Source organism: Ciconia boyciana, chromosome 5, assembly GCF_034638445.1.
Source record: "Ciconia boyciana chromosome 5, ASM3463844v1, whole genome shotgun sequence".
Lineage (NCBI taxonomy): Eukaryota > Metazoa > Chordata > Aves > Ciconiiformes > Ciconiidae > Ciconia > Ciconia boyciana.
In genome coordinates, this window is record NC_132938.1 from 7,085,530 (window position 1) to 7,109,111 (window position 23,582).

Below are 23,582 nucleotides of genomic sequence, written 5' to 3' on the forward strand. Positions count from 1 at the left end.
GTATTCTGCATGAACTTTACTTACTCTCTTGCAGAGCAGCAGCAACGCTTTGTAATCAACAGTTTTAGCACAAGGATTATCAGAATACAGCCGTGTTTAATGTCAGCTGTTTATTAGATGCAGTCTCCAGCTGTACAAATTGTAGCTTTTTAACACTGACAGTCCAAAGCCTGTCCCAAAACATCAAAAAGGAGGAGGAATAACACCACAGGTGGTAAGTATTCATTACGTACAGTGTTTACATACAGAGTAAGCTTCATATTTAAGTAGTTCATTGAAGTTAGCTGGAAAGGAATTAAATCTGGCACAGGTTTATGTTGCAGAAGGTCCAAGAGAAGTCTTGCTCAAGCTGTCAAAGTCCTGTACCTGCTGAGCAGCCTCCAAGAAGCAGCACTCCCCTCACTACAGCCCTCCAGTACCTCAGCCAAGCTGTTTAAGCAGGCCACAGCTGCCTGGCAGGAGCCAGCTCGTGCAGGTAGTGGTGTGGAAGAGACTGTTGGTGTAGCCCACACTGTGTTTGAAGTTACCAAGAACATTAAACAGGACAGCTTCTAGCTTGCTCCCGAGGACAACGTATTCTTGCCAAGCAGGTCCCATATCAGAATGCTCTGGAGTGCTTAGCAGTGCTGCAGCACCTCCCAGAAGCCGTCCCTTCAGTAATTTCACTCCTCGCAGAAGCCTCCTGGTGTCAAAGCAACGGTTGCTCCCAGTTTTCCCGAGAGGAAGGCAAGAGGGACAGCTACTCACGGTCACTATCGCTGTCACTGTCACTATCACTGCTGTCACTGTCTGACTTGATACTCTCCAATGTCTTCCTGCAAATGTAAAACAGTCCAGTAATCAGTCACCTGTTGTGACTTTTGCTTGAAAAGAAATATCCAAAACACAGGGTAAACCCCCTCCAGAAAAAACATTATGGGCTGTCTGAGGCCTATTATCCTCAAAGGACAGGTCCACCCAGCATTTGGTGGAAGTACACCCACCTCCTTTTAGAAAAGCAGACTACTTCAGTTACCCAGAAAGTGGTGGGCCAATTGTCAAGGGTGGTGGACTTCTATTTATTCATTCCCTTCGACCAGATGACTGGCTCCAAACTCTGGTCCTTAAGGCTAAGGCCATCATCTGAGCTTGGCTGCATCGGCTCAGCAACAAACCACAGTGGCTAGCGAGATGTACTGAAGATTGACCATGAGCCTCAGAACCTGTGCACCATATGTGCAGGGCCACCCTGTACCATTCCCTGCTTTTACTAGCCTGCAATCAGTGTCTTTTAGGTGGCCAGACTCAGCTAGGAAAAGATTCTGGGAAAGGAAGGTGATAGCAGATCTGAGCGGTGGATAAGGCTAACCCCATCACGGACAGTCACCTTCCCTCCTAGGTGGGATGGATACAGCACGGGATCAAAAACTGAGGGGCCATTTTGGGTCAGTGAATCGACCAGAGTCACCACAAAGGCACATCATTCTGAAGCCAGTTCTCTGCCGCCTTGGTGGAGAAGCCTTTCCGCAGGAATTACGCTTCCAACACCCTGTCTACTATACTCCTTCACCAGTAACATAAAGTACTCCAACTTACTTCTGCTTTTCAGAGAGTTCAAATTCCTTCTCCGTTCTGCTTTTAAGCCTTTGAGATGAAGGAAGACCGAGGGCCGCTGCCAGCTTTACCAGCTTAATTGCCTCATCTGGGCAATTGGTTTGTTTAGCACAGTTCAAGAACTCCTCCATCACCTGGTCACTGCAAAAGCAAAGGCAAAGAGTGACTGTTCACAGGGCCCCATTAACTTACAGCAGGTGCTTTAGAGAGGGAGAGGAGGTGACAGATTTTCAGATCACTCAACCAGCCCAATTCTGCTCCTGCCAGGAGTTTCACCTCAGCCTTTGCACCATACCAATGTGGTGTGCTTGGGAACTCCTATCCTAGCAGAAAGCAATGCTTCTCCTTGCATGAAAACAGAGGGCAGCATCTCACTGGTTAAGGACCCCACCTTAGCAGCAGCCTAAATAACCTTCTCCTCTTTACAATCCCCAAATCAGGCCCTCACCCTCTTTTATGTGGCTGGCAGAGGTAAAGGAACAGTATAACAACAGGTTAACTCAAAGGCAGGCGTCTCGCTGCCAGAGGCTGCTCTGCTGCCTGTGGGCACTGGGAACCGCTAACAGCTGGCTCTGCTCTGCCAGCTCCATTTCATGCTGAAATGCTGGCTCTGCTCCTTCGTCACCTGCGACAGCTGCTGGAGACAACTCTATTGCTTTTAGGCTGGGAAACAAGTGTTTGCAGCTGGTGCCGCAGGGAGCTTGGCAGAGAAGGGAAGGAAGGGGACAGTTCAACCAGAAGAGCCTCTGATCCATTTGGTGACAGCAGGGAAACAACTTTCCCTTCACATTCATAACCCGTGGCACAAACCATCAGCTACACCACGATTTCAGAAGGAGAATTCTTCTCCTCTCTCTCCCTATTCCCCAAATTGAGACAGGGGCTCTGACATGGCTCGGCAGCGTCGAGGCCTCCCTTGGGCCACGCTAACGGCAGTCTGCAGAACAGGGCAAGCACAGAGGGCCACTAACAGCTGCCTACGGTCCACACACCCTCACTGGTGCAGGCAGCCAGAGAGAACATGTGCATCTCAGTGAAATTCCCATCTCCAACATCAGATCCAAGGTGTTCATTTCTGTGAGCACCAAGCAGTTGTCTGGGGTTGTTTTTTCAAAAGTGCATTCCTTAGAAGTTGTTTTCGACTTCAAACACAAATTTTTTCTCCAAAATCCTGAGAAAAACTGACTGTTGTAGCCTAACAGGGTACCACATAAGATTTAGGATTTGACTTGATAAACTTGTCTTTGGAAACCCAGACACCTCTGAAGCACCTATGCTCGGTTAATAGCATATTAGAATTTTTTTGGGCACATGGGAAATCAGATGTTCTAAAGAGTCCTGCTTAGACTGATTTCTAATGCCAAGTTTATCAGTGGCACTGTTCTCCATGTCCCAGAGCTTCATTCAGTGACATCTCAAGAATCAACCAGTTAACCCCCGCTTTTGCATTTTCAACATTTTTTGAGACAGAAAGGTCTTGGAACACATCAGCTGGATAAACAAACACCCATGCTCACAGGGACAGACACACACACTCAGGCTTCGGAAGTAACAATAAGACATGGACCACTACTGTCAGTTATAATTGGGGGATGGACTAGATGACCTTTAGAGGTCCCTTCCGACCCAAACCATTCTATGATTCTGTAACAGAAATGCAAGATCTCAGCCAAAGGGGAGACTCAATACCTGAAGTCAGAACCTAAAACTACTCACGTGGGAATCCTATTGATTTGCTGGAAACGCTCCATCATGTTCCTGTTCAAAAGAAAACAAAATAATAATTAAAAAACCCCACAAAACCACGAAACAGGAACAATTAAATCTCTTTGATAAGCCCCCATTGAAACACAGGCAAGCTCAATTTCATGAAACCATCTTCCCCACAGACCTGAAACAGATCCTGTGCTGTCTTCTTGCAGGTGCAATGTGTACCAGCTAACTTCATTGATTAGTTTAACACAAAATATCTTAATTAGTGCAGAAAAAATAAAAAGTGTAGCTAGTGGGAACTTTACTTTAAAATATTACATATTTTAGAAGGGTACTTGCCACTTCTTTTTTTCAAATGAATCAGTGCAAAGAGAACATCTGTATTTAACAGAAAATAGCTCAGAACCTTACACTGGAGGCTAGATATATTAACCAGCACTTCAAGTTGAGAGCATGTAGGACAGTAAATTCTAGCTACTGGAGAGTTCTAAAAATATTCTGAGTTTTAATTAGGGTTAATTCTAATTAAAAATTTAATTAAACTCTAATTAATCTCTTTAGCAGTTTGAACTCGAAAGAATTCTAAAAATTAGAAAATGGGAAGCTGTAGGAAATCAGCAACGCTTAGTGAAGTGAAAATCAAACCCTACCTTGCCATAAGCAGCTGTACAATGCTCTAAGCCAGTTGCTACATTAACTTCTAAACCATTTTTAAGACAGACAACTGTAACTCGGTGCCAAGAATGAACAATAAAATTAAGAAAAAACCTCATCACATTCCCAGCAGGATTTATCCCCTCCCTTTGCCTGCACTAGCATTCCAAGGCAATCGGTCGTTAGCTTTTGATTTTTGTGGTTAAGCCTTGAGTCACAGTGTCAGCAAGCCAAGAGCTCATGACAGCCGCACACGTACCAAGCGTCCTGGGTTCTCCCAGCCCTGGAAAACAACAGAGCGACGTGGCCCAGCGCACTGCCTGTCCATTCTAACAGGGCCTGCTCCCTCACGCTTTGCTCATAGACGGCTTTGATGTCTTCAGCACACTTGGCAAACGCCAGCTGAATCTGTGAAAAGACTGTGCTATTAATCCCCAGACCTCTAGAATTAACATATCCTTTTCAGTACAGTTCCTCCTACAGATCCTACAGGTCTGTCCCGTATGCAATTTAAATTTGTGAATTAACAGCAGTTACTCCTGGCAGAAAAATCTCTCACTTCTGTCAGGACAATTGTCCCCACTAGGCAAGCTCCAAGAGGGCTTTGCAGGGACACCTATACTTACAGACCTCTGCATTACGCATATGCCTTTAACCCTTTAACTGGCTTGAGGAGCCAGTTACTGCAATGACATCTTTGGCAAAAATCCCTGAATTCTGCCATGTGCTTCCCCAGAGATGCAGCTGGCTGGGCTGGATTGCTCTTCCAAACCCTGGTAAGGAAGTGATCCTCTTCTGTGTTAATTTGAGGTTTGAAGGTTAATTTGAGGTTTGTCTTCTATAGGTTGAAGACAATCCGAAGAGCTTAGAAGGCCTGGATAAGCTCACATAGATCTGGAAATTTGTAATGGCATATGCACTGGAACTGGACCTCCAAGACTGGCCAGGGACAATAATACAGCACTTAAATACAGTCTGTATGCTGCACGCAGAAACGGGGAGACATCTCTACTCTTTTCACTGACTTTCTGTACTGGTTTTGGTTGGGATAGAATTAAATTTCTTCACAGTAGCTTGTATGGGGCTATGTTTTGGATTTGTGCTGAAAACAGCGTTGATAATACGGGGATGTTTTAGTTACTGCTGAGCAGTGCTTACACAGAGTCAAGGCCTTTTCTGCTCCTCACCCCACCCCACCAGCGAGTAGGCTGGGGGTGCACAAGCTGGGAGGGGACATGGCTGGGACAGCTGACCCCAAATGACCAAAGGGATATTCTACATCCTTCTGATGTCATGCTCAGCATATAAAGCTGGGGGAAAAGAAGGGGGGAACGCTCAGAGTGATGGCGTTTGTCTTCCCAAGTAACTGTTACTTGCGATGGAGCCCTGCTTTCCTGGAGGTGGCTGAACATCTGCCTGCCCATGGGAAGGAGTGAATGAATTCCTGATTTTGCTTTGCTTGCGCATGCAGCTTTTGCTTTACCTATTAAACTGTCTTCATCTCAGCCCACGAGTTTTTGCACTTTTACTCTTCTGATTCTTTCCACCATCCCACCGGGGGGGAGTGAGTGAGCGGCTGTGTGGTGCTTCGCTGTTTACTGGGGTTACACCATGACAGCTTCCTTACCTCTTCAGGGTGCTGCTCCCTGCTCATCAAAGACAAGAGCTCTTGCAACAGGTCTTGTCTCCTATTAAACCCCAGCTGTTTCATATCTGTTTAGAGAAAGGCAGTAGTTAGTAGGTGTGACCCATAGCCCCTGCTCCCAACTCCTGGTAATATGGCCAGCATAACTAACGCCATTTTATAAGGCAAACAGCCATTCTCTGTGACTGAGCAGGTCACGTATTAGTTCCCTTTCCCCTCATTATCAGGCCCTGAAGGTCCTGTGCACCAAGTACATGAACCAAACAGATTTCTTCTTCCCCTCCCTGCTGGCCTGAAGATTCCTGGGTGCCAGGCTGACTACTCCCCTCATTAATGGCCTTCAAGGTCCCAGGCACGCAGCCAACCCGGTGGTGGTGATGACCCCGTCACAGAACAGGGAAGGTAATGGCACACAAAGCACTGTCTATAAAATCAAGCAGGTACAAATCCTAACTGGGAACCTGGACCTGGCCTGCTGCTGGACAGTGAAACCCATGACCCCGGTGGCCAGGGACACCTCCACTGAAGACTGAGTGGCAACTTGTATTCTTTCACATGTTTTTTGAGGCTAGATTATGATTTTTATGTTGATACAGCAAACCAAGTATTAAGATTTGACCCAATCTGCAGAGGGTCCAGGTGATTAGAAACCATAAGCTAAGCGGTGCCATAAAATTCTGTACTACACTACTTATAAAATTGTACTACATGGATTCTGCTTATAGAAATCCTGTGCTATTCTGATTATAAATTCTGTGCTATGCTAATCATAAAATCCTGTTAAGAAAGTAAAGCTTTCATTATAACTATAAATTAGTGCTGTCATCATTCTGCCAAGGATCCCCGAAAGAACCTGCCTGTCCCCTCAGTGCTGCGTGACAGTAGGATCTGTGTGCTAAAGCCTATATATGCATTCTTGTCTCCTCTTCCTAAGGGGCAAAGGACAGGCAAATAATTTAAATGAGTTAAACCTGGGCTGTTAAGGTATTACTCTCTGGTAAGCATTTAGTTTTCCAAGACACTGACATTTAACTGTGGCACAGCCATCTCTCCGATAGTCTGGGCTAACAGCCCACCACTGCACTAAGGAATAAGGTCCCTCATGCCAAAGCACCTTATTGTGGCTATTCTGAGCACTGGAAAGTTTCCCAGCTACCTCCCACTTCGCATTGCTCCTGACTTTCATCAAACTGCCTACGTAGCCATGTGGCTATCACTAACCTTCCCAGACTGAAGGGATCGCTTCCAAGTGGTTGGCTGCATCCAATGCTTGAAGGAGGTCCAATATATTTTTAGGAGTTGGATAGAAGTGCTGATGAAGGAAGAGAATCACTTCAGTAAACCGTAAATGTTCCCTTTCTCCATACTAAAGCTTTAAAGCTTGCTTACCCTAATACACACTTACCGAAGGGGACATTTCTTTGTACCATTTCAACACAACATCAATTTGTTCCATCATACACAACAATGAAAAGAATTTTGACCTACAGGAGGGGAAAAATGTTCTAATTCAGTAATGATTAGATCAACCAAACCATACAGAAGCACCAGCAAATGGTGGTGTTCTGATCAGATTTGTATTGCAAATCAGGGAAATTTCCCTGTATGATTGGAAGATTCCACACAATTAAAAAAGCAGTAGCATTTTTTATGAGAGAACTTAACACTGACACTAGGTAATGGGCAGAATTAGTAAGAAATGGACCACTGCATTTTAAAATCTCAAAAAGATGCAATCTCCCTGCCTGACACCAGGTTTGAGGTATCTGAATCTCTCTCAAATGCAACCTCTGGTTAAGTACCACTTTAAGAAGTGACCTAAATTAACCTGGTTACTTGTGCAAGTTCACAATACAAGCCTGGGACCTTGATCCAATGCGCTATATAGGAAAAGTGTCTCTACACCAATAAATTAATTTCCATTCATTTCCCTTGATTTATTTACAGGCTAAATAAGGTAAAATCATACGAATCATCCCACCCCTGAAACGACATCTTATTTTGATGATAATTATTTTTCATGAATTTACTGGGAGCATCTCTAGTTCCAATGCCTAAGTAGGCTTTTCTTCAAATCAGTATGCTCCAAGTACTTAATTACGTTCAGTGACTGCAGCACTTAATGACATTGGTAAAGATGTTTCAGATGCCATGATTACAGTGTCAAACGCTGGAACTACACAGGAGTTTGGTGCCTAAATACACCTGCTGCGTTGCAACCTCTCTCTACAACATCATGCAGAGAGCTAGGTCTGACCTGTACGCTATTTTGGTGCTACCTCCTAAGCTGCCATCCTAAGTGGATGACAGGATTGTAGAAAACACAACGGGTTGGTACAGTTGTTGGATAGGGATTAAGCTAAACTGATGTTCCAAGACACTTTATTTCAGTTCGGGCAAGGACACAAGCAGAAAATGAATTATAAACTATCACTGCTCCTAAGAGGGACCTAATTCCCAAATCGCACATACAATAGCCAGCTGATATTCAACAAAGCATCCTTCTGCGCGATGTTCGAGTCCTAGTTTGTATTCAAACTGACAACAATACACAAGACGCTGGATGTAAGCTGCACTTCACTCACCAGTAGGCATTTAACCGATCCATGTCCAAGAATTTCCAGTTGTCTCCCTTCTCCATTGCCTTATTTAACTGATAGGCGAGCTTGATATCCTTAAGATCACAGCACTGCAATAAACCAGTTAGATTTTAAAACTATCAAATATAACACTTAACACATCCCTCTGAGACTCACTTTCACAAAGGTATAAAGAGTAATCAGCTGGCAGCAAACATTTTTAATAGGATGCAGTGACTAACAAGGCATTTTCTTTAGCTGAGACAAATGTGCAACTCTCCCAGCGGGCAAGAGCTTTCTAACGTAAACTGACACCTACGGAGACTGTCTGACTGCTGCAGTGTCACTAGGAGGAGGAGGTAGGGCACAGAAGACAGGGGCTTATGCAGCCATCTCTAGCAAGAGATGCACATATCACAGGCATGCAAGTTACCAATTTAGGAGGTATCAAGCAAAGAACTGCAGAACGATGGAGGAAAGTTACAGGAGGTGATGAACACAGGTGAAAAAGGGAAAGATATTGAGAGCTAAACCTTGTATGACAGGTTGGAAAACTCACAGGCAGCAATTCTGAAACAGCTGGAGGGCTCAAAGGAATTCTTATTGCAGGGAAGAGGTACTTACCACTTGCATAGCAGTGCCAAAAAAGTTGGCTGAAAGGGAAAAAATGGAGTCTGTTAGCTTCAAACTTTCATGAAGACATACAGCAGCTCATTAACCCAGCCTCCCAGAGGACAGATGAGACATGTTCGATTAGAAAGCTGAATTTGTAGCTCAGTTTGACAATGTAGCAGAGATCTTCACTTTATATGTCGAGACTCTGGTGTGTTTTGAGTTTTGCTAGCCAGTGTTCCGGAGGCAACTATACTGCTGTGCTTCTGGAGATAGATTTAAGCAGATGTTCTGTTTGACTTTAGGCAGCTTTACAAATGCTACATTCTCTTGTTTGCTGCAAGACAGCATTATTTGTCTAACAGGCAGGCTACAAAAAAAGGCAGCTGCACCACTGACCTTCTCTATTTACTCCAGTGGAAGAGCACACATGCAACAGAGACAGGCGTTCAGGCAGGTTACCCACCTCTTTAGTCCACCCCAGAGCTGCCCAAGAACATACAATTGCCCCCTGAAAAAGTTTCCTTCCAGTTTCGTGAGGCTTTGACTCTGGTTTCTGTAACTGACATTTCAAAGCAGCACAGATGCTGATGCTGCCTGAGGGAGGCAAAGTAAGCCACAGCAGGAGGAAGGACATAAACTATCCTGCTCAGTAGCCCATTTCATTTTTGTGGTGAGAATTTTGGATAGGTGGTTTCGGTTTTTTGAAGGAAACATAAGGGCACTGGATCCTATCAGAGATTGAAACAATGGCTAGCTGTGAGTAGCCAAATGGTGGAAAGAACTGTAAGGCAATTTACTTAAAACTATTAGGTACAATACACCCCTCTTTCCCTTGCAAGACTTAATTTATTAACTAAATACTTTTAAGTTGGAAAAGACATTTTTGTGTTATTTGAGTGTTTAGTATACACTTCAGCTACAGCCTACAGAATCCTCTGGGCCACAGAAAGGCCTTGCAGGGAACACAGAGGCTTCTGAAGGTAAGAGTCAGTTCACACACGACAACACACTAAGGAAAAACAAGCCTCAGTTTTGTTCAAAGTGTCAACCTGAATTCTGCAATAGCAATTACCAAAAGAGCATAAGAGGGATCCCCTGTTGAAGAAGAGCAGAAAATGTTTACATACACATCTTGCTTAGACAAAGTGGCTTTGATCTAGCTATATGTGAGCAATCTCTCTCTCTCTCTTTCAACCGCTGTGTAGAAAAGCTCATTCAACTCTCATGATTCAGGCAAGGCATGCCCATAATCCCTGTATCGGCATGCCCATAATCCCTGCCTTTGCTAACAGTGGTATTTCTATAAAGAGTCTGAAGGAGCAGAGCGGGTATAGTCATTGTCTATACTTCTCACAACTGCTTAGAGCCAGAGCAAGAAACAGTATAACACACATAGCGGGACAAAAGCAAATAAGAGAGGTGTACAACATCTGACTATTTCCAGGCTTCTTTCCAAGGACAAAAAAAATAAAATGCTGGTAGGGTAACCTAATATGCTACTCCAACGTAACATCTCCTAGTCTTTGTCCTTTAAATGGCCAAAAAACATATTAACTCCTCACTGGTTTCCTGAAGCATGCACTGCAACAGCTTCTTCACCCTATCATATATAGAACTGTCAGCTGCTAAAGAGTAGCTTCTGACACTTTGTTAACACCACGTTGTATACAGCACAGCTATAGACCCCTCTTTGCCACACTTGTCTTCAGATTGAAGCTGTATCTACTTCCAAATGTACAGAAAGGCTTATGAACATCCTAGGGCAAAGGTGTGTACATACAGATGGCAGAAAGAGCCAGTGAGACATGGGATGTTCAGAATCTACCCCTTCTACAGACCCAAGCTTCAGTTCTGCATGGAGTTTTATTTCATGCAACTTTCTGAAAAGGATTAGGAAGAACTAGAATAGGAACTCAAACCATACTACAACAAAACCCTGCTCTTCACCAGACGTGTATCATTTCATGAAGCTGCTAGCAGCTGCTCCTCCTTAAACTAGTCTTGTAAGCAGCCTTGTCTTTTTTATGGTGTGGGACTCAAACGCTCATTCACATGGGGTATGCTCCTACTTCCACACAGAAGCCAGTGCACCAATGCATAGCATACCTTCCCAGCACCGGAATTTGTCCTTGTCTCCAAAAAGTATCAGAAGGGACTGATATAAGCAAGCAGCATGCGTTCTTTCTAGCTGGGTAGCACTACTTGAAATTTCCTAGGTACCTTTTCACCCAAGCTTAAACAATGCAGATATATTGAAGTCCATACCATCATCAGGGTCCTGGGGAGTGAAGCTCCTCTTTTCAACATCATCTAGCACCTCAGAGATGATGCCTGATGGGCAAACATCAGCTACGGGACAAACAGACAAGCAACATCACATCTCAGTTGTACTATGCACCTCATTAGTAAAAAGCGTCAGCCTGCAAATATACCATGGAAATGGAAACAAGCATCATGATTTCAAACAAGTGTCATGATTCTCCTATCTGTACCCATACTCGTGGTGCTCCACACCAGCTGCAATTTTATTTGCACTACAATTTGCCCTACTATTGCCAGATTTCCACAGCACAACAGGATAGATGAAGAAAGATACAAGTACTTTCTAACAAGGAATCCAACAGGCCTGGAAGTTTGTCTGTTAGAATGTGGCACTGAGAAAAGCAATGCATTTCATAAACAAAAAAACTCCCAGAGGCTCCAGAGCAGTTCCTCCACATTTGTTATAAGACAAGGACCGCAGTTATGACTACTGTGTCTATTCTTTTCCCATGCCCACAGATTTTTGGCTAAAGGATCTCCAACAGTTGGGCTCCTGCCTTCTAACACAGCTCTATTTCAAGACAGCTCCAACGCACAGAAGTGTTGCAGAAAACCAAAATCCCTGTGCAATTTCTTTCCTGCAAGTGGCACAGCCTATGAAATCACATGTGTTGCAGTCAGATCCAGCCTCCACAGAGACTGAGTAGCATTTGCTCTTTAGCTTTATCAAATTGTGGCCACAAATGGAAAGGAAATGGGCTTTCTTTCCAGTTCTGCCTGTTCTCAAAACACAAGGACTCTTCCCTCCCTGTAAGAGGTTATGATCCTCTGTAGCTTTTTCTTCACCCAAGTACAATCAGACTGCAAAGGTAACATTAGGATTGCACACATAAGAAGTTGTCTTTTAATCCATAAATCAACTGCCTTCACCCATCACATCTGGAAAGCATTTAAAGCAGGTGTTAAACAGAACACATTCAAGGATAAGTTGATATTGCACGTACCGCCTCTATAAAATATAAAGAGAAGATGATCATACGTTGCAAGGCTAGGCTCTGAAAAGCAAAAACATTGAAGTTACTTCGACATTCTTGGCTGAGCTTTATGCCTAGCTCTAATTCACAGTCTCCAGCCCTTCCAGTCAGGCAGCATGCATAAATTTACTCTATCATTTCTCTCCCCGTCCTCCCTAATGCTGGACCAGACCTCACATACAACTGGGACAGACGACATCTGAGGGTGGACCACCAGCTGAAGCACCATATTACTATGGGGCGAACAGCCAAGCTTCCCTGCTCTAAATTAAAAGAAAAAATATTTCATAACTAGTTTTCCATTCTGCTCATGAACCTACCTTTGGTTTATCAGCAAGCACGTTACTAGGGCAAAGCACACTCTACAAGACATCAAATCCGCTATGCCAACCTCCCGTTTTTGCAATGTTTACTTGACATCAAAAAAAATCATCCAGATCAAAAGCTTTTTTTCTGTAGAGATGTAGATACATAGACCTGAACTGGCTTGGGTGGCTTGTGAAGTAAATCTCCTTGATCTATGGGAAGCTAACAGACTCAGCTGACTGCTGCAAATATATATTCATATTATTCACTATTTCTACAGCAGTACTACAATAAGGACCCTGTTGAGAAAGAGCCCATGGGCCAGGACACACTTCCCCACTGCATACACACACCTGTCCTTGAGTAGCTAGAGGTAACCACAGGTAAAAATGTAGTGATAAACATGCTCCTAACCTAAAAGACTACAGCATCAAAATGCTTCATTATTTGACCTAAGGGGCTAAGTGCACCCACTATATTCTAATTAGTAATCAACACTGAACAAAGACTCTGAAGATGATGATTCAATTTGAAATCCACAGGCACTGGCTTACTGAGTGGCCACAGCTCAGTACTTACGGATTTTTGTTTCTCAGTTCTCTTGCAAAAGGAAACAAATAGTGAAGTTGAGAACACAGTAAGAAATTATTTCTTCTACAAGCTTTGGACTTCTTCCCTGCAACTAGGAATCACTGTATTGTTTGCTGCTGCACTCTTAAGTTAGCTATTCTGGAGGCGGCACTGGAATATAATAACCATTCTGGTTCTCTTACCTATATCAAGTGCTTCCATTTCCTTTATGACCAATAAAGACATACTTCTGCCTACACCACCACATCTTCTCAGAGTCTTCAGTAAAGCATTAAAAGTTAGCAGATTTGGTTGCACTTCCTGTTGAGCCATGTGATTCAGGAAGACCTTAAACAAAATCCCCAAATCCTTAGTGCTTCACATGTTACAGATCACAGTTCAGCTTTTAGGTAGGTATACATGCATTTCCTCAATCTAATCCTTCTCAGTCCCTTCAAGTGAATGTCTCTACCTCAACTGATCATGAATTAAGGGAGTACCATCTAATTTTTAATTAATTAAATGAATTAATTTAATTAATTTTAATTTGACCAAAAACCATGACTACAAAATTACATCAGATTAGATCTTGGAGAATTGTGTCTAGAACATCAAGGAAATGTTTAAATTTACGTACTAATTTTCCTTACTGATGTTATTAAAACATGCCTCTAATGTTACCCCTCAAAATTCCATTTCCATCACACCACCATGAATCACAATTCAGAGAAGGGTTGTTATCTAAAACTGTTTATCTCCCAGCATAATTTGCCAATTACTTTCTGTCTGGGCAGTTCTTAGATCAGGTATGTTCTTACAACGCAAAGCACTGTGCAAGGGCAAGGTTGGATTTTGTACATTTCCCACTCCTCAATAGTTAGTTTGTATGTGTAAACTAGTATACTTCCTTTGCAGCAGATATTAGTATCTTCGTACAAAGCTCTTGGTTTTAGTCTTCTAACAACTGCAAAATTCTACTGATAAAGCAGATGCAGCCCCTACACTCTTACCCCTTCCCCACTTCTTTCGCTCTACCTCCTTACCTTGGCTAATTCCCATCTTTCTAAGAACCTCTCCTTTAGATATGGGACTGCTGTAATCAGTGCGTTGAAGGTGTGCACATCAGCTGCAAAATGTAAAATAATTCATTTTAACTGACAATTATATTCTACGGAAGACAGTTTGTTCTAACATGGCTCAGTTTTTGGCAAAGTCTCATGCAAACCTGTTTCCAGTGAGCTGGCCACATGCCAGCTGCACTGAAATAAAGTTTGCATTCAGCTCCCATGATCTAGCTGAGGTCCGTACCCCTGCGCCAATCATCATTGCCATGAAACAAATATTCATGTACCCAACAACTGTTTGCTGCTACTTAGAAGACCCCAAGTCAAAACCAGGAGTCACTTACCCTTGTGTCTTTCATTCAGCAAGTCTATGTACATGTCATAAGCTTTAGCAGAAGCCCCGTGCTGCAAAAAACAAAAAACCCAACAAAAATGAACAATGTCCGTGACTATGTGAGATTTCACAAGCTGAAAAGAGTCCTCCCAGCACTGAAGGATAACTTTACCTTCACCATCCCACGGATCATTGTGCAATAGGAGTGTGCATTCCTCTCTGGCATTATCTTAAATATCCTTTCAGCATTGTTGTTCTCCCTAGAATCAACGAGCAAGCTGAATGTTAAAGAACTCAATAAAAGATACCTTTAGGAAAAGGATTCAACATGCAGAATAAAATAATGGCCTGTACTCCCAAGGGCTGACATTCAAATTTATTACTTGTGACACTTTGAGCTATTCTACAATCACTTACTAGATTTCCATCAACACTTTAAAAGATTAGCAAACACAGATGTATTTAACAAGTAACACCTGCAAGTATGGACTGCTAAAAAGTCTTTAAGTCTGTTTTATAACAACAGTGCATGTGCACAACCCACTGAATACAGGAATACTGGCAACATTTTCTATACCTCCATCTAGAGCCAGATGACTGTGAACCTCTTTGGAGTTGTCTCTTTGGAGCCTTCTGCTCTGAAGCATTCACCTGGAGAGATTTTTGCAGAAGTAAGTTTCTCAGAGTTCAAAGTTATGATTAAACATCAAATGACATGATTTGGTAGCAACATAGTAGTTCAGCAGCAATTTATATGCTACCAAAGGTGGTTTTTAATGGGTTACGTTAAAATAATTTCTGTTATAATGTTCAGGAAGTAATAACTAGATTAAGAATACTGTTTATGTTATTAAACATACTAACAAGGCAGATTATATGTATTTGTGGAGTTGATGGGAATCATTAGACTGTAGCACATACTCTGTAAGACCCTTTCTCCCTCAACAGTCTTCCCAGGGACAGGTATTGTGCAACACACCTACAACTGTACCCTGCGACCTGATACTCTGAGGTCACAGAGGAAGTCCTCAACTTCATTGAAATCTAGTTATAATGGTTCAGACTGGAAGAAAATTAACTAGCTGGTTTTACACTAGAGGTACTAGAGTTCTTCTTTGCAGGCAACTATAAAAACAAGGCTATCAGTGAGAAACAGTTCTTTAAACACAGTTCAGCAGAACTAAGCCAAGACAGGGTTCCAGCTGCTAAATTCAGCTTTATGGAAACTACTTTTGCTAGTAGGTCAGACACAGGATTGTTATAACTGCCATATCTCTAGGGAATGTTGACTGCATCTGACCCACCTCACACCTTCTCCAGGGAGGTAGTCACAGTACAAAAGTCTTGAATCACCTTGATACACTCCCAGTACGTATGAAAGAAATAAATAGAGATCAGCAGGTCTTTCATACCCCTGGTTCTTCCAAATCCTCTTTTTCTTCTTCCTCTTTTTCCGGAGTAGATTCTCCATCTCCATAGAAGCATAACAAATCTAAAAGGCCGTTTGTGGTCTCCAGAGATACAGTGGTACCTATGAAAATTAGGATGTAGAGTCGCAGAGAAAGTAAAGAACACACTATTCTACAGCTGTATCAAAACACTTTCTAACACCCAGTTATGTCACTTTGTTCTCTTTTGACATAAAGGTGTTCTCTAGCAAGTCTGTAAAACCTGGGTGTGACGCTAATATTTCCAAGAACTCATTCATAGCAGGAGACAATTTTAACACTGAACTAGAGTATCTGTTTTTCTGTTGAAACCACTGAAAGGGTAGAGTTTTCCTGACCAAGTGGGAGAAGGAAGTGGCAGCTGGCAGCCAAAACTGTGAAGCAGCATAAGCCCAACACAACATCTGAAATTTCTATTGCTTTTCATAACTACTCCTAGGATAAACCCTGCTGTGAAGATCACTTTGTGTGTTTCACTTTCTATGAAACAGATTTAAAACCAACAAAAGAAAAGAGCTATTTGACAGAATCATCTCCTTTCCATTTTGTAGCGAATATGAGAAGGTCTCACCTTCCCAGTAAGTTTTCCTCCTTCAGAGGCTGTGGCAGTTACAGTTTTCAATAGAAACTTCTTCCTCATTCACCCATGGCAGAGATAAGGTCCAAATTAAGGAAGAACTGGGAAAGACTCATTTATTGAGGCAGGCCCACAGAATGGGCACTCAGATGGTATGCTATACCAGTCCAATGCAGCAGCACAGACGTAGCTTATACCAACCAATACGCTACTGCACAAGGGCCTTTGCGGACAGAATGGTTATCACTCAATCACACAGCATCTGCCTACAACAGGCCCTACTCTACTACATCATGAATTCTTCCACTTTGGAAGAGAAGAAAAAAACTCAACACCGTATCATCTGCTTCTTGATCAAGAAATTATCTGTTCTCTGTATCACCAAAGTGACACGTCAGACAAGCCGTGGATAAGGAGGGCCCAATAATTCTGGAGAACCACTCCACCAGACCAGAGCCAGTCATGAAAGGCAGCAACATAATCGTGAAATTGTCTCCACAGCCTGTGCCAGCTACTAAAATATTTTTGCCACAATTTAAGTAAAGCTCCACCACAGAATCTGGCAGGTGACCCCATACCTGCTTGTACAAGCTGATCAAACAGGTCCACAGAATCTTTCACCCTTCTGAGGTGGATACGCTCTTTTAGAGCTTCCTCACTCACTCCTTCAATCTGAGGTGTAAGAATCTCAGGCATCAAGCACTAAAAGCAAAGAGTGCAAGTTAGACATGAGCTCAAACCTTCTCTCAACCACTGCTAAAACACTAACCAAATATGCTTACTCTTCACCCAATACACTGCTTTGATAATCTCCCGACCCTCCCAGCCTAACAGCAGCAGTCCTTTTGGTGATGAAGGACCACACATCCTGATGTCCCACTTTCATCTAGGAAGTCAACATCTAAACAACATTTATTTTCTTATTTTTATCTAAGGAACCTGATCTGATACTGAATTTCTAAGGAAAAATGCTCACTTCAGAAACATAATGGAAATATACCACTGCTTTCATAGCTTTCTGCAAAACAGTTAACAAAATTACCCTTTTATGTTAGTTTTGGCCCAGTCTGACAGTTGATTTCACCATCTGACAAAGCACAAATGTAATGAAAATGAAAAGCAAAAAGCTTACTGGTATGTTGGGCTCTGCAAAAGTCTTGTCAAAATATTGAGGAAATTGCTTAATTATGTATTTTGCAGCATTTCTTCCAGACTCCTTTGACAATGAAAATAGACGCTGCATAGGAATGAGAGAGAACAAGACGAAGAAACACGCAATTAAAAGGCTGAGAGTGAGAAAAACATTTTTCATAACACTGAGCGTTCTGATGGGATCAAATTAAACTCACGCTTCCTTTTCAACTCTTAGTAAAAACACAGGCATGAGACAACATTCCAGATACAGGTTCTGGTATTTATGCCAATATAGGAATGTCTATTCTTTAAATGAAACTGTAATTTACTTTTCTGTTACGCAGTCAAGGGACAAAGTTCTGTACCAGACACATCTGAAATGCTGTGCTACTACCTCAAGCTCAAAAGCATCTCTCTTTTTAGAGTTATGGCACTTGGATGTTTCTCACCCTGTCTGTCATTTCCAAGAGCATCACCCGATTCCCATTCACCTCTTTTCCTCAAGTTCTAAAGTCAGAGCCTCCTTTGCTGTTTCTTTTAAAACTCTTCACATTTGAGAGCTGCCTTCAGCCTTCTCAATGGCTTCACCTCTGGTATGCAGAACTGAAGTTCTCTTGTAGCCATATCACTGATCTGCCACAATGTATCTCAGCTCCTAGTCTTCTCTTGCCATGCTCTAATTAACATCACACAGAGCAGATCCTTCTTGCCCTTATTTCCAGTTCTGCTTTCTCCCGCCTCAGCTTCAGGCTCTTTCACCTTATAAAAAGATAACATCAGGGGAAGACTCCCTTCCTTCTTCCTTTCTATTATCATCTCAGTACTACTATTTCCCTAAGCCCAAGTTACCAAATACCTGCTCTGTGATAAAACTAAAATTCCTGGGGCTTGGCCCAGACAGTTAACTGCTAACACGTAGTCTATGTAGCAACACACACACGTGACCTTGTATGTTTTAATTCATACGTTTAATTCAAATTTAAGTAAACTGTAAGCACAAAATCTCAACACTTGCAATACCACATATTCACAGTCTACATCCAAGGTATATAAACACATTTTTAACAGGTTGAATGCTTCACCTAAAGAATTACTGTTGGGAGTTATTTAACAGACTAAGAACACGGAGAAACAGAACAACTCAGCAGGTAAGCCTGGAATGCAGGAATGTTAACAGAGCTGTGTCAGCTGGAAGGTCCCTACAGGGGCAGGAAGAAGAGATAACTTTGTGTGTGCAGAGAGCATTTGTCCAGGGAAATGCTACAGTCATTATGCATTCAGAAATACACAGAGGAGAAAATTCTTAAAGAAGTCCAATACTTCCATTTTCTTCTGTAATTGAAACTATGTTCCAGTTAGATAGAGTTTTCACAGCCTAGATGAAGCAGGGGAGGGGGGAAGCTATCAAGGATTTGAAAGGCAATACTTACAGAATTGGCTGCATTTTTTGGCATAAGGAAAGGGTCATCCTGGAACATATAATGAGCAGCAGTAGGATCCTGTAGAAAGAAGCAAGGATTGAAACGTTTATAGTTATGTACACAGGCGTGCTGTAGGCATATCACACTGCCTCATGGAATTTAAGGCACAACGAACAGGTCCATCATAACCACCACCTGACGCCCATTTTACAAAAGCTCCTCTTGTTCAAAAGGTTTAGCCTGTTTGGAAATATTTAAAAAAGCTTTTCCATTACACACACACATGCAGGCTAACATCGAAACAACAAAAGGGTTCTTACTATAACATGATAAGCAATGAGTGCCCTGCAAAGCAAGCAGGACCCCAACTGTAACAGTGTCAGGGGAGCTGAAGGGACTTGCAGGATCAGATGCAATTTCCAGAACTCAAGACAGACAGGATTAAAGAATGGCATCACAGCATTTACAGCTGTTGCCTAGCAAGAGTAGACACTGATTGCTCTTTGCAAGGCTTACTTTTTGGACTTAGATTGGGAAGAGGCAGTCTGGATTGGGAAGCTGAACGGGTAAAGGAACTTGCTCCTGATGTTAGCAAAAGCCTTATCAAAGTATTACAGCTTTCACTGGTAGTTGCAGGTCTCTCTTAGCACTAGAATGAGGCTTTAAGGACACAGCAAAATGTTTTGAGCAAAATCCATAAAAAATGGATGGCCTATCTTTCATTTACGGCCAAAGTAGAAGCAAAAGTGCACTCCAGAGTGCAAGGCTACTGCATGAGATGGACAACTCGACATATTTCCATGATCAACAGAACTACTTGCCTTGTTCACGGTAGAAGCCAACGTTTGAAGAACCGCTAGCTTATCCCTAAACATAAAGAAGCTTTGATTAATACTCAGCTGAGACTTTGAATGTTATGCATTACACTGTATGCAGAACAAGGACAGGATTATCCTGGCCTGTAAGGATTTTCAGTTCTAGGAAATAATGGGTTTGCTGCACTTAGAAAATATCACTTTTTGCGTAGGGAGGGAAAGTTCAATTGCAAAAACAGTCTCAGTTCTGGAACAACCACAGGAAAAAGAAAAGACTTTGAGGAAAACCAGAAAAGCACATGTGTTTCCTACTACCGCTCCTGCCCTTACTATCTAAGAAAGAAATAGGGAAGGCATACAGAAAGAATTCCCTGGAATGCTCCTCTCAGAGCCCCTTAAGACTACCCCATCTCTGAGGGATGGACTTGACTCCCTCTCCAAGACAAGTCTTGGGAGGAAAAAAAACCCAAAACAAAACAAAACTAGATTTCTCAGGACTTCTGTGCCTGTGGATCCTTAAGACTTTGGCTGTGTTTCAAGCAAACAAGGAAAGGCCACTGAAAGTGTTTAGGTGAAGGTGGTCTTATTTCAGGTTTACATGCAGACACTATTTGACTATAAACTTTGTTTTTGCTGTACAGTCATGCAGTTTCATCTTAAGTGCTTCCAACAAAATAGCTTTTGTTCAGCTGCATAATTTCTAAACAGGATTGATTCAGCCAGCTATCGATGGCCAAGTTTATTTTGCGGAAAGAAACATATCTACATGCAGACAGCCAAATGAGCTTGATTTTACAGATTTCTAGCAAATGTGATCTTTTACAAAGAAACAGAACTACACTTAAAAATGCAGTCCTTATAACTTTTTAAAAGAAAGGTCAGGAATGGAGTGTACATACTCTGCACAGAGAGTAAGAGTCAAGAATATTACCAGAGCTCCCAGTCAGCAGGAAAGCCACTAGTGGGACATTAAATCCAGCAACACAGCAACCTGAACTTTCTTTTTCAACTTCGGCGGGCAGACTACATTTAGCTGTCTAACAATGATTTTCTTCCAGGTCGAGAGATATTCCAGCAGTAAACACTCACCATGTTTTCCTTCGTGGAAGCACAATTTCTTCTTGAGTAACTATGAGAAACAATATAAAAATTGTTATTAGAAACCAACAGATGTCCAAAGAAAACCTTGACCTCATGAAAACTGATGAATTAAGCTGATCCAGCTGAAAGTACTAAAGCAAAGATTTTAAAACCACAGTCTAACGTAGGCCACAATTTATTGCAATGGTAATAGAAAAGGCTGGCGGGGAGCTTAAGTGTCTTGTGCCAAGACAGTACCAGAGCCCTATGGTAAACAAACATCAAAGAGACTGTACCTATTTACCCATTCAAGCTTCTCCAATCATCCTTATCCCATATCTTCCAGCCTGAGCCCCAACCCTTCCCAGTCCCTTGCTTTCCTACTCTTAGTTCCCCAGTTTGAAGTTTGCCATCTCTGCCCATTTGGCTTCTCCAGTTCAGCCTGCCTGAATACTGCAGCAAAGTGCCCTCTCAAATTCCTGCTCCAATAGCCTGATATCAACTACTTAGTTCCTTCCACCCCACAGATCAATCTGCCCAGCCTTCCCTGCGAGGAAAAAAGAAAAAGGACAATACTAAAAGAAGCAGCTAGAGGTGGTCAGTAAAGCATCTTAGCAAATTCATTCACAGAGGAGCATGCGGGACCTCCTGATTATAACCCCCAGAGCCAGGGTCTGTAGAGGCACTTTTCCCACTGCCTCTGTGTTGATGCTTCCATGAGCATCAACCCGCCCTTGTTCCTGTTACTGACCAGCAGGAACTTGTTCCCATGCGCAGCACAGCTCCAAGCATCCCAGCTTACTTTTCTCACAAAACTCATAGCAGAAATATGGTAAGGAGTACAGAGAAGCAGCAAGAACGTGAAGGAAACTGTCAGGATTAAGGTGGAAAACTCTTTACTTTTAATTCATAGTTTATTCCATTTCAAAGACCAACTGGACAGCTCATGGAACTGGACAACTCAGTTCATGCTCTCAGAGCACAGAGCTGGTTGGTGGTGAGGGTAATCAGGTTCAGCCAGGAAATCTCTGCATGCACAGTGAAGACAGGGGAAAAGAAAATCCAGGAAGGGGAAAGAGGGCATTCATGTCTTCTTTATCTCCTGACACACTATGTTGTTTGGAGACTAAAAAAATATATTCAAGAAACTAGGAATTAAGACATCATACCTTCTGAATTGTCCACAGTCTTCCCAAGAGCTGTACTACTAGAAGAGCACCTATAAACCAATAAGAGTTTTGAATTTATAGTAGTCACATTAATATAGCACAAGTAGATCACTGAAATTCTGTACTACAGGTCAGAATTATTTAAAACATTAGAGGGGAAAAGTAACTGGAAATGTTGCACTGTTACCAACTCCAAATTATTATAATAAAATTCGTATTTGATGCTTCTCTTAAAGCCCCAATTTCAAGAGACAAGAATATACACAGAAAATCATATTATATAAAATTTGTAATTCTTTATTTGTGGGAATATCATGGCTTTAAAGTAGTTTTCATGAATTACTGCATCTTAGAAAGAAAATCCTGAACATAAAACAGAACATAAATCATGTTTTAGAGGCAGGATCTAGCTGAAAGCAGTACCTTTATAAAAAATATTTTAGTCCTGAGTAGTGTTTACACAAGCAGAAGACCCTGAGCTGGGATGAAGGGAAATCAGAACTGTTTAGTTCCAGCTGCCCACTCTACAGAGCTGCAGACAGCACGCTCACATAACCACAGCTGTAGGAAGCACATCCACATAAACTTGCTTCTGCTGTATACTGCAAAGCAGCTGCTCTGTGCTCAGTTCAGAGTCACAGGACACAGCTCCAAGTCTTTCTTACAACTGCTCATATTTTATTACTTTTAACACAAATTAAAGCTTACATGAAAATACTTTTTTTTTTTCCTCACAAAGCAATCTAACACTAAAGCCTTACTGTAACTCTGGCATTCGCATGTGCTTCCACACTGACCTTGACCCTGAAGGAGATGCTGTTAACGTGCACTCATATCTCCGTGCTTTACAGTGATATTACATAACTCTAGCTGATCCTGTACGTCACATAAACTTATTAGGTATGATTTTACTATCTCAGATGTGAGTTATATTTTGCCTATAAAGAGTACCCAGAGCGGAACCCTTTCACTTGAGGCACCCCTTAAAGCAACTTCCCCCCCGCTTCATCTGCTTTTTCGTGAGATTCAGTTCTAGGAATCACTTAATTGCTCAAGCTCGCTCCCAGGGCGGCTCCGAGCCGCAGAGCCCTCCAAAAGCAGGGAAAAGCCCTAGAAGAGGCGCTCCTCCACCCCATGCCATGCCATGCCATGCCATGCCATGCCATGCCATGCCATGCCATGCCATGCCGGCCATGCCCGCCTCAGCCTGCCCGCCAGCGGCCCGAGACACCAGCGCGCATGCGCCGACCACCCCGTAACGTACCACCGCCACTGCGACTGCGCGGCCTTTCGCGCCTCAACTCCACAGACACCCCCCCCCCAACCCCCCGCCCGTTGATTCCTCCGCGGCGCCATCACTGCCGGGCCCTTCTCTTCCCTCCGCTGCGGGAACGGCAGAGCCTTACCGGTAGCGCTCTCGCCTCCCGCCCGGTAAGCAGCACCGCCTGCTCAGCGATACCACTTGCTGCCAGGAGCTACCCCCGACCCGCCGCGCCGCCATGCCGGCACTCGCGCAGTGCCCTCCGGGAAGGAGGGCGGTACCACTCCCGCGGCGGGGGGGAGGCCTCC

The 23,582-nt window shown here is 42.9% G+C and overlaps 1 protein-coding gene and 1 non-coding gene across 3 annotated transcripts; both read right to left on the reverse strand.

Moving 5' to 3' along the window:
- Positions 1-26: 26 nt before the first annotated feature.
- On the reverse strand, positions 27-23,533 carry PTCD3 (pentatricopeptide repeat domain 3). 2 transcript variants are annotated; one of them, XM_072861268.1, is made up of 24 exons: positions 23,420-23,533; positions 22,014-22,063; positions 20,854-20,893; positions 19,771-19,816; positions 18,959-19,027; positions 17,527-17,631; positions 16,973-17,096; positions 15,782-15,900; positions 14,947-15,020; positions 14,542-14,629; positions 14,380-14,440; positions 14,015-14,097; positions 13,175-13,319; positions 12,066-12,116; positions 11,065-11,148; positions 8,809-8,837; positions 8,191-8,294; positions 7,011-7,089; positions 6,827-6,917; positions 5,588-5,673; positions 4,220-4,368; positions 3,310-3,351; positions 1,576-1,734; positions 27-815 (listed from the first exon to the last, which is right to left on the reverse strand). In XM_072861268.1, exons 1-24 carry the CDS (start codon positions 23,512-23,514, stop codon positions 740-742), a joined length of 2,049 nt encoding a protein of 682 aa, XP_072717369.1. In that variant the 5' UTR covers positions 23,515-23,533; the 3' UTR covers positions 27-739. The 2 variants fall into 2 exon arrangements, with proteins under 2 accessions (XP_072717369.1, XP_072717370.1); XM_072861269.1 differs by lacking the exon at positions 19,771-19,816 and having other exon boundaries at positions 29-815; positions 23,420-23,443.
- Positions 14,164-14,303, reverse strand: LOC140652579 (small nucleolar RNA SNORD94). The gene has a single exon (XR_012042864.1). It is a non-coding gene; the product is annotated as a small nucleolar RNA SNORD94 (small nucleolar RNA).
- Positions 23,534-23,582: the final 49 nt, after the last annotated feature.